This window comes from Stigmatopora argus, chromosome 1, assembly GCF_051989625.1.
Source record: "Stigmatopora argus isolate UIUO_Sarg chromosome 1, RoL_Sarg_1.0, whole genome shotgun sequence".
NCBI lineage: Eukaryota > Metazoa > Chordata > Actinopteri > Syngnathiformes > Syngnathidae > Stigmatopora > Stigmatopora argus.
The window spans coordinates 8,265,635-8,281,932 of NC_135387.1; the positions used below are offsets into that span (position 1 = coordinate 8,265,635).

At 41.5% G+C, this 16,298-nt stretch overlaps 2 protein-coding genes and 1 long non-coding RNA gene across 3 annotated transcripts in view; 1 reads left to right on the forward strand and 2 right to left on the reverse strand.

Annotated features, from left to right (window-relative positions):
* Nucleotides 1-84: 84 nt before the first annotated feature.
* LOC144086631 (uncharacterized) lies at nt 85-392 on the reverse strand. Its single transcript, XR_013304548.1, has 2 exons — nt 244-392; nt 85-155 (listed from the first exon to the last, which is right to left on the reverse strand). It is a non-coding gene; the product is annotated as an uncharacterized LOC144086631 (long non-coding RNA).
* A 1,917-nt stretch (nt 393-2,309) lies between these two features.
* On the reverse strand, nt 2,310-3,669 carry LOC144076201 (uncharacterized). Its single transcript, XM_077603867.1, has 3 exons — nt 3,541-3,669; nt 3,436-3,465; nt 2,310-2,676 (listed from the first exon to the last, which is right to left on the reverse strand). The coding sequence occupies exons 1-3, from the start codon at nt 3,593-3,595 to the stop codon at nt 2,357-2,359; spliced, it is 405 nt and encodes a 134-aa protein (XP_077459993.1). The 5' UTR covers nt 3,596-3,669; the 3' UTR covers nt 2,310-2,356.
* A 3,031-nt stretch (nt 3,670-6,700) lies between these two features.
* LOC144091838 (adenylate cyclase type 6-like) overlaps nt 6,701-16,298 on the forward strand; it is a 52,164-nt gene continuing 42,566 nt past the window's right edge. Inside the window, 3 exon segments of the mRNA XM_077624525.1 lie at nt 6,701-7,000; nt 7,617-7,760; nt 8,877-9,768. Coding sequence (XP_077480651.1) covers nt 8,878-9,768 — 891 coding nt within the window. The 5' untranslated portion in view covers nt 6,701-7,000; nt 7,617-7,760; nt 8,877.

Sequence of the window (16,298 nt, forward strand, 5' to 3'; positions counted from 1 at the left end):
AGTCCCATTGGGTTAAATAAATCATCAACCAAAGACACCTGCAAATCTCATCACAAAACAGATGAGATCATCAAAAATGTTCCCATCTGGCACACTGACTTTCTCTAGCACAGCACTGTAATCACCTTTTGTAGCACCAACAGAAACACAAAGGCCTGTAGAGAAACAAAGTCATATCATCATTCAGCAGGACAACACATTTATATAAAACAAATAAGCCTGGGTCACAATCTGTTGTCTCACCTTTTCCCATCAAAACAGCATTTGCCAACACAAGTACAAGCCAAACCAAGGCCATGATGTCACTGTTAGTGCAGTGTGAGATGTGTCAGTATCAGTCTGCGAGGGAATTTAAAGCAAGAGAAAAGTGTGCACAAGTGGGAATAATTGGCTTCAATTAGCACTAACACACCTGCTGCATTTCAGTGAAAAAATGGCTAACCCCCATTTGAACAACAATATTTGTTTTATTTCTTTTCAATACCATTAACTTTGTTTGGAAAAGGTAGAATAATTACTAATATTGAAAGAATGTTTTGTAAATAACTGCCCTCAAATAATGCCTTCATCATCAAACTTGAATTTAAAAAAACACTCATTATCCCAAAATTCAATGTATAATCTGATTTCATTGAGAAGTTCAAACAAGTCCACCCAATAGGGCAGTAGTACAGTTCCCCATGACTTTGGTGCGGCCAGTCTGGGTTCGATTCCCACTTGGTGGTTATGTAATTGTGAGCGTGATCATTTGTCTGTTTCATTGTGCCCTGTGATTGGCTGGCAAGCAATTTGGGGTATCCCTCGCCTACTGCCCATGGTTGGCTGGGATAGGCTCTGGCACCCCCTGTGAGCCTTGCGAGTCTAAGCGGTGTGGAAGATGAATGAAAGTATGAACAAAAATAAAGATAAAACACCCCCTGCGACCCTAGTGAGGATAAAATGGTTCAGAAAATGAATGAATGGAATTGCTAACCCCAATTACAACAATGTTTGTTTTATTTCTTTTCAATACTATTGACTTTGTTTGGCAAAGGTATGATCTTTACTAATATTGAAAGAATATTTTGTAAATAACTCCCATAAGATGATGCCTTCATCATCAAACCTGAAGGAACAAATTACTCATTATGCAAAATTCAATCTCAATCTGGATTTGAACCCAGGACTTCCTCTGTGAGGCCGACACGTTAACTACTCACCCAATAGGGCAGTGGTATTTCCTCATGACTTTGATGCGGGCAGTCTGGGTTCGATTCTGACTTGGTGTTGGTGTTATTTTGAGCGTGATTGGTTGCCCTGTGAGAGGCTGGCAAGCATTTTGGGGTATCCCTCGCCTAGTGCCCGAGATTGGCTGGGACAAGCTGTCACCCTCTGTGAGCCTTGTGAGTATAAACGGTGTGGAGATGAACAAAAACAAAACACTAAAACAGAAATTTTCTTTAAAAATATGAAAAAAAATATTGGTCACCATAAGAAACTTTCATTTACCTAATTAAAATCATGTCTGTATAGATACCGATAAATATACATTCGTGCATTCACACGCACAGTGGTACCTCTACTTATGAAGGCTTCTACATATGAAATAATCAGGTTCGGATTTTAAAAAATATATATTTAAAGGGGTTAGGACAGGGATCACCAGATTGTATAGGACCATAGTTGCTAACACCTGGTTTAGCTGTTAATATTAATAATCATGGAACACATTAAGGTAAACAAATGTAAACTTACTGTCATTGCGAAAAGAAATAATAGTGAGAGAGAAACACAAGTGTGGGCACATCATGAGTGCAGTTTACACTTTTGCCTCAAAAAGCTCCAGAACGAGTCAAATCCAAGGAGGTTTGCATGCTTTTATTCCAAAAACATTTCAGCTTTCTTGTAAAAAGGGGGGCATTATAGACACCCTGAAATGGTGGCCAGCCAAACACAGGGCACAAGGAGATAAACAACCCTTCATGCACACACTTAGGGGCATTTTAGTGTTCAACCAGCCTACCACAAATGTTTTTGGAATGTGGGAGGAAACCAGATTACCTGAAGAAAACCCGTGCAGGCTTTGGTAGAACATGCCAACTGCACACGAGTGGACCGATCTGGATTTGAACCCAGGGGCCAGGGTGCCTGAGAAGTTAAGCATTTAAATTCTTTAGTGGTTTACCCAACTGAATTTTCATACAATTTAAAGGGCAGGAGATGTAAGTTATTGCCAAACACCCCCACATCTGAAAAAAATTGTGTTCCAAGTATGTATATTTTACTTTTTGGGGATATAAAATATATACATAAAATGAAAAAAAAAATAGTAACAGGATACTTGTTCTTTATTGTTGTAAACAGACAATTGCACAATTCAAACAAGGACTGTAAACACCGGGTATTCCGACTCATCCATTTTGTCATGCTGGTAGTCTGACATATCGTCACTTGGGGTCAAATTCCCGCTCTGCTGATCCTTGGTGGCATTGTGGCCCTTGATGTGATCATCGAAGGTTTTGTCGCTCTGCTGCCCCTTGGTGGCATTGTGCCCCACGAGGTGGTCGTTGAAGGCTTCGTCACTCTGCTGCCGCTTGGTGGCATTGTGCAACTCTATGGCAATCTCGGTCATATTGTAACTCTTTTGGTGATTGTGGCTTGCTTCATCATCAAGATCCATCATTGTTACTGGTTGACCTACACAGAGTTAAAGCTTAAATTTCATGGGTTAAATCCAGAGCCAAGTAGTCAATCCTCCTAGAAAGCCCAGTTTCCAAAATGCCTGGCACTTTGGGCAATTCTAGCAGAGACAGTGGCTTCCCATTCCACCAAAATGGCCTCATGATAATTTTATCGAAATTGTTAGAGTGCTGTAAATAAGTTCCCTGCATAATTTCAAATAATTGTACCCAAGTGACTTTTCTCTGATGGTATTCTGAAGTTACTCTTTTTTGGTTACTGCAAAAATATTCAAGAAAAGCTTTAGATTGACCTAAATTTCAGATAATTCCATCAATTATATGCCTCACAGATATACATTTTTCTATACACTAAATATTTTCTTGCACTGTTAAAACCTCAACACTAGTAGGACCCAAGTTTGCCCCAATTCTTACCCACATCAGTATTCAACTTTATCATAGAATTGGGGGATCAAATTACATTTAATTAATGGTTGCCCAATTACTTGTGTTAAACCTTATACATTTACATGGTTTATCATTTGTTTACACCCAAAAATTTGAAATGCAAGTGTGGCAGCAATTCACTGCTGCAGTCTGACTTCAAATTGATTTAGAGTCTATTACCAAAGGCAGCCATCAGTTGACCAAATTATCAAGAGATGCCTGTAGCAAATTTAAAAAATTAATAAAATATCCTATCACAAAGAGAGGAGTTAATCTTTAAAACACTTATCTGGCACATTGTTTTACTGCAGCAACGCATTGGAATTACCTTTTGTAGCCCCAACAGAAACACAAAGCCCTGTAAAGAGAGTCATATCAGCAGTTAGTGAGACAAAACAAAACTTTAATTAATAAATTTTATCTAATCTCTTACCTTGCTCGATCAAGACCACATTCACCAGCACAAACACGATCCAAACCAAAGCCATAATGTCAGTGTCACAGTGAGAGATGTAACAAAACCTGTCTATGAGAACTTTTAAAGCAAAAGAATAGTGACCGCACCTGGAGATAATTGGCTTTAATTAGCAGTGACACAGCTGCACCATTAAAATGAACAAAATTTTACCCGATTTTAGAACAGCTTTGTATGGCAATGGTGAGACACTTATAAATGTTGAAAGAATAGGAAATGTATATTCATTAATACATTCTTTTTCTGAACCGCTTATCCTTACAAGGGTCGTGGGGGCGCTGGAACCTATCCCTGCTGACTTCACACACCAGGCGGGGGATACCCTATACTGGTGGCTAGCCAATCATAGGGCACAAGGAGATGGAAAAGCCTTCACGCTTACAGTCATACTAAGTATGTTCAAGCAGCCTACATATATGTTTTTGGGATGTAGGAGGAAACTGGAGTACCCAGAGAAAATCGACACAAGCAAGAACATGCAAACTCTGAACTATGAGGCCTACGCGTTAACCACTTCAACTTTCGATAGGGGGGATAATTTTGCATTGTCATTAGTAAATGAGTTGGCATTGTTGGCGCTTGACATCCTATCAATTTTGACAGTGAGAGGAAAATGAACATTCATTCAGTCTAAACCAGACATGGGCAAACTACGGCCCGCGGGCCACATACGGCCCGTTAGGCTTTTTAATCCGGCCCGCCGACGTTGTCCAAATTATAGTAAAAATCAATGATCTTATTCATTTCCCTGCAATACCCTCTTTTCCCCGATAGATGGGGCACTAGCCTAGTAAAAGTATGTAAATGTGTCTGGGAGCTACTTGAGAATACTGACACATTTCTGAACATTTAACTTTTACTGTGGAGAGCCTGACACACATGAACGAGCTGAATGTGAAGCTACAAGAGAAAAAACAGTTTGTGCATGAAATGCAAGCAAACCTTCCGCCTTCAAAACCAAGGTGGTTTTATTTTTCAAGCAAATATCAGACAAGTCATTTGCTCATTTTCTCAAACTGGTTGCGTTAAAAGAGGCCCCCACATGTGAAAAAATATAGGAAATCATTGGATTACCTGCATGAGCAATTCTGCCGTTGGTTTTGTGATTTTGGAAAAATTGATAGCTGGTGTCATGTCCTTTCTCACAAGACCCAGAAACGGTTCCACAGGAGGTGCAGTTGGAACTGATTGATCTCCAATGTGACAAGTTCAACTCCCTGAAAGTCTCTGACTTTTGTTTCATTAAGTGCAGCCAAATTTCCAAACATCCAGAAGATGACACGGAGGATTCTGGTGTTATTTGGCTCTACACGTGTGTGAACAGACCTTTAGTCTGATGAAAACCAAGAAAGCACCCCATAAATCCCAGATGAGTGATGAGTATGTTAATACTTTAGTCCTTTTTTTCTGTTTATTTTTCATATGTACTGTTAACGGATGCAGTTTTTTTATATGTATCGTATCTTGTGCTGACCCAGCTCGCCTGTCAAATTTTTAAAGTCAATGTGGCCCCCGGGCCGAAAAGTTTGCCCAACCCTGGTCTAAACAGTCACCGTCAAAATTGATTGGATATTTAGTCATCTGGCAATGGCTCTGAAACATTAGCATTTACAGCCATTCTTTAGTGTTCAATTAAATTGCACATCTACTGCCATAAAATGAGTTAAACACTGTGGGAAAAAAAATCTACTTTAGAGTGTTCGGTGCTGTAGACAGTATGCACTTCTCTATTGCTTTATCTTAATTCAATTTACTTAGTTTTTGTTGCATGAATTTATAAAGGAACCACCCAATGATGCAGTGGTTCTTCCGCCTCACTTTGGTGTGAGCAGTCTTGGTTCAATTCCCAATTGGTAGCAGTGTGATTCTGAGAGTGAGTGGCTGTCCGTCTCTCTGTGTGCCCTATGACTTACTGGCGACCAGTCTGGGGTGTAGTCTGCCTTCCGCCCTTACGAGGATGCACGTTACGGAGGATGAATGAATGAATAAAGTTTGTTATAATTATAGAAAAGCAATGCAACAAAGAGTATAATAATTTTAAAATGTGAAATAATTGCTCATATATAACTTTTTTAATGTCAAAAAGTCATTTGCCCTATCAAGAACTAAAGGTCCCAAATGTGAAGAAAAAAAATGTTAATTGAAAAAAATAGGTCACTTTATAAGGTGCACGCTAAGTGGTTAGCACATCTGCCTCAAGTTTGCATGTTCTCCCCATTCTGCGCTATTTCCCAAAATTCATAGTAGATTGGGTGAACACTCAAAATTTTCTGTAAGTATGAATATGAGTGTGGATGGTTATTCATCACATTGTGATAGGCTCCAGCGCTCCCGTGATTCTTAAGAGGATAAGCGGAACAGATGAAAGGTCACTTTAAAAAGAATTCACTGTCTTTAGTGTCAACTTATTAACTATTGACCCTAAAATAATGAAATTTTAAATAAATATATTAGTAATTGGAAAATGTATTTTGAATATTAATGTAATTAAAATAAAATTAATATATAAAATAAACTACTTTATTATACCATCTCATTTATTAATTCAAGTCAGTCGGCCTCACAGTTTTTGGGTCCTGGTTTGGAATCCCGTTCACTCCACCCATGTGGAGTTTGCATGTTCTCCCCTGGCCTATGTGGGTTTTCTCCCGGTACTCTGGTTTCCTCCCACATTCGATAAACATGCATGATAGGCTGGTTGAATGAACACTATAAATTGCCCTGAGGTATGATTGCGACCCCTGTAAGGATTAAGCGGTTCAGAAAATGAATGAATGTATAAAATAATTCCTTCATATAAGTTACCAAAAATGGTCTCATTAAGGACAATCGTGATTGTAGTAGATAAAATATTAAAATAGTCAGCACCTGTCCTATAAAATTTTAACCACTAGATGGTAGTATTGACTTCTTAACGAGGGTGAAAGTGAGAGAGAGAGAGAGAGAGAGAGAGAGAGAGAGAGAGAGAGAGAGAGAGAGAGAGAGAGACTGAGAGAGAGGGAGACAGAGGGAGAGAGGGAGGGAGAGAGGGAGGGAGAGAGAGGGAGAGAGAGAGAGGGAGAGAGAGAGAGAGAGGGAGAGGGAGAGGGAAGAGAGAGAGGGAGAGAGAGAGAGAGAGAGAGAGGGGGAGAGAGAGAGAGTGGAGGAGGAGAAGACAGCAGGCAGCAAGCAGACTTCGGCTGCGGCTGCATCCGTATCAGGTTCCAGCATCGTGGGTCCCGGAGTCTCGGGACGCGAACCCGGCTCCAAAAAAAAATCAACCCTCTCCAGAGAGCTACGTGCACGGTACGCATACCCGCCCCTCGCAGTCCAAGTAACAGCGGCTTGAGGAAAGTGCGGCTGAATGTGCACTTTCCATCTTCGAGTCCAAAGAGGCGCCGCGCGTCCGGGCAGTGCAGCACATCCCCGGACCGCTTTAGTAAGTTGCCCCGCGGAATGTTCGGCTCCAGCACTCGTGAGTGTGTGAGGGCGGCGTGCTGCATGTGCTGTCGAATGAACGAGCAAGCGTCCTCTTATGTAATAACTGGCCGCCGCCACCATCGCCTGGCTGTTCCACTTAGTCATATACGTATAGGAATAGCATGCCTTGTCCTATGGTTTGCACTCACGGGTTCTTTAGTTGATACCATGCATGACATAACTGGGAATGGGGCTCTTGTGCTCCTGATTGTGTTCCAATCATGTTTCTATTTGCCAGCCTCACGTGCACCTTCCACACGGTTTGTCCCCACCCGTCCAGAACACAGATATGCTTATAGTATTAGGTTTGGAGGTCGGTGTATTTGAAGCTAGCTTTAGTGATTCCTAAGTGCTCCCAGGTTGAACATGGGCAATTGAATATGGCAGGACAGCCCTTGATCTCTGATTGTTGCCTACTTACTACCAAAGAGGCCTTTGCTGTCAAATGGAGTACACCCATGCCAGAAGCAGATTGTTGTGATAAATGACAGTGAGCAGTGGACCGATGAGAAGGGAAAATCCGCCTGATCTGGATCTGCAGCTGATGTTGTGTGTGTTGTCTTTTTTCCATTCAGGAGACATGAAGGCCATCAGAGACAACAGTTGGTGTGCACGACTACGGCATTAACACTGGAAGACGGCAGAACGGTGTCTGTTTATGGACACACACGTTGGCATGAACTAGGCCAAACAGCAAAGTGTTAAAACCTACCACACAGGTAAGTGTGCACACACATGTTTTCATATTAATTGAACGCAAGTAAAAAATAATATCAACCAGTAATGAAATGTTCAAGTAAAACCTTAAAACTGCACCTTTCTGGTGTGCCTGCGTGGGTTTTCTCTGCGTACTCTGGTTTCCTCACAACTCTCAAAAATATGCATGATAGGCTGGTTCTCATCTCATTTAATTTTCTGAACAGCTTCATTAGGGTCGCGGGGCGTGCTGTCTCTGGGCCAGAAGCGGGGGACACCCTGAATCGGTGGCCAGCCGGTCGCAGGGCACAAGGAGACAGACAACAATGCACAGTTATATCCATACCTAAGAGGAATTTAGAGTGCCCAATCAGCCTACCATGCATGTTTTTGGAATGTGGGAGGAACCAGAGTACCTGGAGGAAACCCACGCAGGCCTGGGGAGAACATGCAAACTCCACATTGGTGGACCGACCTGGACTTGAACCCAGTTCCCCAGAGTTGTGAGGCCCACGCGCTAACCACTCTGTTAGGTATGAGTGTGAGCGTGAATGGCTATTTGTCCCATTGTGCCTCGCGATTGGCTTGCAACCAATTTAGGGTGTCCCTCGCCTGCTGCCCACAGTTGGCTTTGATGGGCTCCAGCACCCTCACACCTTTGCGTATGGCTGGCTACTAACCAATCTGCAATTACCTAGAAAAGCAGTATAATTTAGCAGTCTTGAAAATCATTGCAAATCCTCTTCAAAGAAACAAACCATTCAGTCGAGGTCCAAATGACTAAAACACAAGATACCGTCCGAGAAATCTTTCAAGCCATTTCGCTGGTCTATTCTGCATAGAATGAGTGTGTGATAATTAAGTCTAGTTGGAAATCCATTCTGATATGATACGAGGGTCAGTTTTTCATATAAATGGTCACAAAAATCAGAATACGTAGTTAATCCTTTAATACTGGCTGAAATTACATCCAATAGCATCATTGATGACTTGAACTTTGAATCATGTTCTTCTTACCAAATTTGGCTTAACTCTCAACTGTAACGTCTACACTACTACTGTGGAGTGTAGCCATTTATTTGACAACCACATAGTTTGACCCCTACTTTTGTCCTAATTGCCCCTGACGTTCTGTTCAGGATGTCGTGGGCCAGAGGACTCTTTGTGGGTAGAGTGGACGAGCAAAAGGCACCTTGGGGAGAGCGCAATGGCAAAAAGAAGAAAGTCAAGTCCTCGCTTTGCACTTCTCGCTACATGAGCTGCCTCAGGGATCCCGAGGGCCCGGATCCACCGAACGTAGCCCACCAGAATTACCACACCCGAGCAGACCCTAGCAGACGAAACTTAGACCTACGCGGATGGCAAGAAGACCACTATGGGAAAAAAACAGGAGAAGGAGTAGATCTGAGAATGAAAGCCGTAGACATGGGTTTGGAGGATGGCGATGCGAAGGGGAGGAAAGAGGAGGACTTTGGGGATTCGGTGGAAAGGCAGTGCAAAACCATGAGTGCTGCCGGCTGCTGGATGCGCATGATGTGGGTTTTTCACTCCAAGAAGTTCCAGTCAGCTAAACTGGAGCGTCTATACCAGCGCTATTTCTTCAGACTCAACCAGAGCTCTCTCACCATGCTCATGGGAGTTCTAATGGTGGTGTGCGGGGTGATGCTAGCCTTCCATTGCATTCAGCAGGCTCCGAATGAGGCCTATGTCTCCGTCCTCTGCGTTGCCATGGCACTCTTCCTTACCGTGATGGTGGTTTGCAACCGCAATGGCTTCCACCAGGACTACATGTGGATTGTGAACTACCTGGTGATCGGGGTGCTGATCGTAGTGCAGGTGTCTGGGCTGCTGATGGTGCGTCCCAACAGTGCATCGGAGGGCGTCTGGTGGACAGTCTTCTTCATCCACATCATTTACACGCTGCTGCCTGTGCGAATGAGAGCTGCCGTGCTCAGCGGCATCACACTGTCAGTCATCCACGCTTTGACGGCCTGGCAACGTAACCAAGACAACAATTTCATTTCGGAACTGGTAAGTCGGCGTTACAGTTATAACTTAATTGCATTTATTGCATTCTACCGCACAAAACAGTGAGTTCTAACACACTAATGTGACTTTACAAATGGACACGACTCACAAACATTTGGGGATACCTTTCAGTGCAATTTTATGCTGAACCTAATTTTCATTAGAGCTTGTATTTGATTTAGAATTACTTACATTTGTGCCTTTTTTAAATTTATGTGTTAAGTTTTCATCTCCTTATCATTATTTTGGTATTTTCTTACAACATTTTTCTTAATTTTTTGGTTTACACATTTGATTGAAATTATATATACTATTTAAATACATATTTATGCAGCCCGGTGGGTGAGTGGTCAGTGCGCTGGCCTTACAGTTCTGGGGTCGAGGGTTCAATCCCAGGACGGTCCTCACTGTGTGGAGTATTGCAAGTTCTCCCTGGGCTTGTGTGGGTTTTCTTAGGGTACTTCAGTTTACTCTAACATCCCTAAAACATGCAGTGTAGGTACGTTGAACACTCTAAATTGCACCTAGGTATGAGTGAGAGCCTGAATGGTTGTCTGTCTCCTTGTGCCCTGTGATTGGTTGGCCACCAATTCAGGGTGTCCCCCACCCGGGGCCCATAGTTAGCTGGGATAGGCTCGGACATTAAAAAATCTGTTCTTATGGTGCAATAAAGTTGTGAATCTTTTTAAACATGGATTAGATGAATCAATTTGATTTTGAATTAAGCCACTGCAGAACTCATAAATAGCTCATAGAGTTTGTAAGGTGCCGCACATTTCGAAATAGATAATACAACATGCCCATGAATGTAGAAGAGCTGACACTGAAATAATTGCTGTGGAATTATTTGAATTGGTGAAATCTGGATTGTGAAGTTAGAATGGTTTGAGGCCATTAAGAACTGTGGAGGGTATTTTATACTAATATCTTAGGAATTGGCTTTGTAATTGCAACTAGCAATGTGTTGTTTTCCAGTTGCACAGTTAGATTGTGTGACCATGAGATTGTCGTCAGGCCACCACCATGATCCATCGTCATCACCATACAATAGAGCACAATGTTGTTACTGTACTCATTGGAGACGCCCTACTTTCCCTCCACGTCAATATAGGACAAACATTGTCCTGGGTTCTGGGACGCTATTGGCGTGTCAAAGGTGCTGAACCAAATGTCGTTAATTTGAAAGATGTTATCCACTTTTGCAGTGAGATTTGGTTCCATTGTTAGGCAAGATTTGCACTGCACGATGCATACGTTCAAAAAATTAAAAACAATCAATAACGCCTTGCTGTGGCAAATAAATAATGAAGATTTGATGGGAGAAAAAAATGAAGGTAAAATTTAGACAACATACAAATTGTGGGAATAGAAATACTATAAAACAAAACATGATCACATTAAGATGGCAGGAAGAAGAACTAAAGCAATATTTCTGATGTACAAACAGAAGCAGTGAACAATGACTTTTGTTTTATTCTAGATCTGGAAAGGTTTAGTCTTATTGGGAGGTGCATTATCTTGAATTGTATTCATGTCCAAGAGCAATTAGAGTTTTTTTAGAACAACAATAAAGGAGGATCGCGAGGGTCGTGGCGCTTATGCTAGCTAACAATGTCATACCTGTTAACCTCTGCCGATAACTGCCCTTATAAATGATTATGATTCCCCTTACAAACCCCCAAAAAACCTTACAAACACCGTACGAGTCGTTATCGGCAGAGGTTGACAGGTATGCAATGTGCAGTAGACGGGCTACATCCTCAATTGGTTTCCAGCCAATCAAAGTGAAACAGAACATGCTAGGGTGTTTTTACAGTGTTTCGGTTGTCCATGTGGTAGCTGCTGGCTCTTTCTTGGATGTAGGGAAACTAGTTTGGTTAAAATGAAGATTGGGTTCATGTTGTGGAAACAGAGTACATCATTCATTGATTCATTCATTCATCTTCCATACCGCCCATCCTCGAAAGGGTTGCGGGGGTTGCTGGAGCCTAACCCCGCAACGCAGACTACACCTTAGACTGGTCGCCAGTCAGCTGTAGGGCACACAGAGAGACAAATGACCATCCACACCCCCAATCATACTACCACAAGCAGGAATTGAGCCCACGCCTGGAGCAAGTTCCTTCTCATTTTGGGCCTATATCGTGATCACGCAGCTCTGTGCCATTCAGTTCACAATCCCCCGCTTAAGACAAGGGGGCCATTGTAGTCATATGCAATAGGACTGAACTGGATTGTATGAGACCGTAGAATCAATTAACAAAACTGTGATTCCTTCATACTTTTGTCAGTGACTGAAAAAATGGACACTGTTTTTGACATTTCATTCATTCATTCATTCATTCATTCATTCATTCATTCATTCATTCATTCATTCATTCATTCATTCATTCATTCATATTCTGAACCGCTTCATCCTCATTAGGGTCGCGGGGGTGCTGGAGTCTATCCCAGCTGACTCTGGGCTAGAGGCGGGGGATACCCAGAATCGGTGGGCAGCCGATCGCAGGGCACAAGGAGACGGACAACCATGCACACTCACACCCATACATAGGGGCAATTTAGAGTGTCCAATCAGCCTACAATGTGTTTTTGGATTGTGGGAGGAAACCGGAGTACCCGGAGGAAACCCACGCAGGCCCGGGGAGAATTTTCACATTTCAGTAATTGCCAAATTTGCACAAATTCCAAATGTCCAAAATATATTTTTACATACTTTTCATAGTGTCAAGGCGTGCAAAAGTAAAACCTACTTTCCACTGTAATCAGATTGTTTGTCTGTCGAAGAGATGATGGCAAGTAGTCATGTGAAGTGTTGTTTCAGGATTTTGTTAGCAGATATTGGAACCAAAGCAGGGAGCAATGAAAACAAAGGAGGGCAGCGGGTGCAAACTAAAAAATGTTTATTCATCAAAAATACCAAAACAAAGTACAAAGTTTCAAAAACAACAGGGATAATCTTACTTCAGGAGGAAAACACAAGCAAAATGCAGTTGCTGGTAGGAAGCAAAACTGACCAAAACTGAAAGAAGGGGGGAATTAATTACAAATAAAGACAAGTAAAAGTTGTGGGAAGCAGATAGGTTAACGCAAACGAATAGCTGACAGGAGCAAGTAGAAAAGAAAACTTAATCAACACAGAAGACAAGATAGTGGAAACAGGACACAGGAAGGAACTATCTAAATATAAACCAAACCAAAACACTGAACATATGTTAGTACCATAAAGGCATGATATCACTGCTTTTATTTTGGTAAGTTGACACTTGTTGCAAGGCGGCCCGGTGGACAAGTGGTTAAGGCATTGACCTCACATTTTTGGGGTTGATGGTTAAATCCCAGATGAATCTGTACTTTGTGGAGTTTGCATGTTCTCCTCAGGCTTTCTCTGGGTACTCCAGTTTTCTCCTATGTCCTAATAACAAAGATGGTACACAGATTGAACACTCTAAATTGGAATGGTTGTCCGTCTCCTTGTGTCCTGCGATTGGCTGGCCACCGATTCAGGGTGCCCTCTTTCTGGTGCCCATAGTTAGCTGGGATAGGCACCAGCACCGCCCGTGACCCTTGTCATGTCATTAGTGGTAAATAAAAAAATATCTGTGAGCGTTCATGTAAATAATTAGATGATTAGTTGTCTGAGTTTTGAACAACATGGTTTATTTCTGCATATATTTGTATATAGTGCAAAATGTCACTTGATATTGTACTTTGTACTGACTTTGCCTATTATCTTGGTAAAAAGGATCTCTGCTTTGGTATGAATTTATCTATGCATTCATTTTTTAGGGTGGCCCGCCAGCTTGAGGGGTTAGCATGTCGACCTCACAGCTCTGGGGTCCTGGGTTCAAATCCGGGTCGGTCCACTTGTATGGAGTTTGCATATTTTGGGTCTCTTCATTTTGATTTTGGAGCATTGACAGGTCTTTGATTTCAGGTTGCTTGCTTTTTGTTATGGACCTTTTGGGATCAGTTCTTGCTGATATTTGTGTAGATCTTGATTTGAAAAGTGCCAATTTATTTCCTTTTAGATTTTGGTCAATACTCGGTCATCGGTTGATTCGTGGTAATTTATTTTGAGGCCTTTGTAAGTCACTTCCTAATGATTTTGCGTGACTATTGATTTGGGGCATTGTTCAGATCGCTTCCTGTTGACAATAATTGATGTTATATTAATAACTCCCTGATTTGAAATATAGTTAAAAGTAGACCAAATGGAAGTTACACAAGAATAACAGCTTATCAGAACAGATACATACTTGTACAGTACGGTACTGTATTGTAGTGTATGATTCTTCTTTTTTCCCACTCTGTGTATAATTGCTCTGCAGGTGAACGGTTTTCTTTACCGAGCATCGCTATGAAGCAACCCAGAAGAGTGTGGAGCCACTGGGAATGAAACAATATTGACACAACTCCGTTGGTTGAGTGAGCTTCCAGTATGTGTGTGGAGGGCTTCAGATCAGGCAGGCTGACAACACGCATACATATGCACATTTGCCTTTTACCTCCATGCTGACATGCCGGGTGACTTTTGTTGCACATCTGATGGGCAGCAACCAACACGCCCTCAGGCCATGACAGTACGTTCCACTTCCCCTGCAATCAATGATTGGGCATCAGCTTTGCACTGTTTAACAAGATCGGTGTTCTCTGTTGCGAGCTTAAAATAGATGTGGGAGGAAGGATAGCAACATTGTTTGGATGTGTTTATAACTTGGAAGAACCGTATCCAACATTTATATGCATGGATGACTATAAATGGCAATGGTGGGAAGTTACCAAGGACAACTACCTTGTAACTGTACTTAAATAGGTTTTCAGATACTGTCTAATATCTGAATATTAACTTGAATATTTATATATAGACTAGATATACACAGTGGTCGGGAAGTCTCAGGCAAATTCCAAATACTCTGCATAGCATTCAGAAAATCCAAATTGCATGACATCGTAGACATCAGATCTCATGGTTATGCTCTACTTCATTGTAAAAATATTCTTGTTACCTTTTACCTCGAAATGACAAGATATTTCCTAACGTGTAACCGCTAGTAACTTGGCTAGAAGAAACCCTCTTTAATTCATGTGACTAGAGGATGCATTTACTTAAGTCACTTAGGCTCAGCCCTCAGCAGTTTGTTGCTGAAAGGTAAAAAACCTCAGACTTGAAATACAGTCATCTCAAGGCCTTTACAGTCAGACCGTTCAAAGCAATTTCATACACATGGTAAGATATTTGCTGTAGAAATAGTTTCCAATGAGATTTTGATAAACAAATAGCTCCAGTGACAAACCAGCACACAGGTATATTTTTTAGATTAGATTAGATTAGATAACTTTTTCGGGAAATTTCACTGTCACTGTAGCAAGAGGGTGAGAATACAGACACAGAAAAAGATATTTTAGACATCAATAAATGGGTAATAAATAAGTTAATAAATAAGCATGTTGCTGATATATATATATATATATATATATATATATATATATATATATATATATATATATATATATATATATATACACATACATACACATAGATGCACATGTATACATACGGTTGGTCTTAACATTCAGTGGTTAATCTTAGCCAACACGTAATAATTTTTACTAACCAGTTTGCAATGTAGGAAAGGATGGTCAAAATTTGAGACGAGGCAAAAAAAAACCCTATTATGTTTAGTTTGTTGTGTGTATGTTTAGGTTTTATACTTTCATATTGTTAAAGCTATTAGAAATTCATCATGCATGATTTACCTTGTGTTTCACTTTAATTGGACGAATAAAGTATCTCTCTACTTTTTACCTCTCTTTTTCATTCAAGTGTTGGTGCTTCTACTTCAATTCTGAGTGTGAAAACTTGAGCCACCACTGGCTCGTTTCTCCTATCAAAACAGCAGTAGTATCTCATTGTAAGCTCCATTTCACCAGGTATCCGTCTGTCTGGCTCCAGGCTACTTGCACTTTTGTGAATACAGAGGGAGTCCATTCAGTCTGTCACGGTCTCTGTATCACACACTCATAACCTCACATAAACTTTGTGGCCTCTAGCTTCATGTGGCCAGGCTCCCAGATCTGGGAAACTAGTGTTCTCCTTCTGGGACTTCATCTGCCTCCCAGCCTTCCCTTGTTTTTTCCCTTACTTGTATTTCCCTGTGGAGAAGTCCATGCCGCACATAGAGCTGAGAAGATGTAAAAGTGATGACGGTCCGGACAAAAGTGTTTTTTTGTGAGGGACCTCCTCAATGGAGCATGACGTCCCTGAGGGAGGTGCGGGGGTGGGTGGGTTGTACTAGATTTAAAGGGTTTGACCAGAGTATGAATAATGTGGGCATGACTCACCTAACTTCAGAAGGGCTGACAGTCTCTTTTGCCATTTTTTTAAATGTCATCTCTCAATAGATCCCTCTCAGACGGAGCAACCTTTCATTTCCAATAGAGATGACACTGAGCTCTCCACACTTTCGGCCACTTTGATGTCTCATTAATCGACTCTGAAAGGGCTCAGTAGGCATCGGCACAGAGCTCTC

What these genes read in the sequence shown, in the direction of transcription:
- LOC144076201 (XM_077603867.1), bottom strand. Translation starts at nt 3,595, where the DNA reads ATGGCTTTGGTTTGGATCGTGTTTGTGCTGGTGAATGTGGTCTTGATC. An exon ending in TGTGGTCTTGATCGAGCAAG is followed by an intron (nt 3,466 to 3,540) that starts GTAAGAGATTAG and finishes CTCTCTTTACAG; the next exon opens with GGCTTTGTGTTTCTGTTGGG. An exon ending in TTCTGTTGGGGCTACAAAAG is followed by an intron (nt 2,677 to 3,435) that starts GTAATTCCAATG and finishes AACTCTGTGTAG; the next exon opens with GTCAACCAGTAACAATGATG.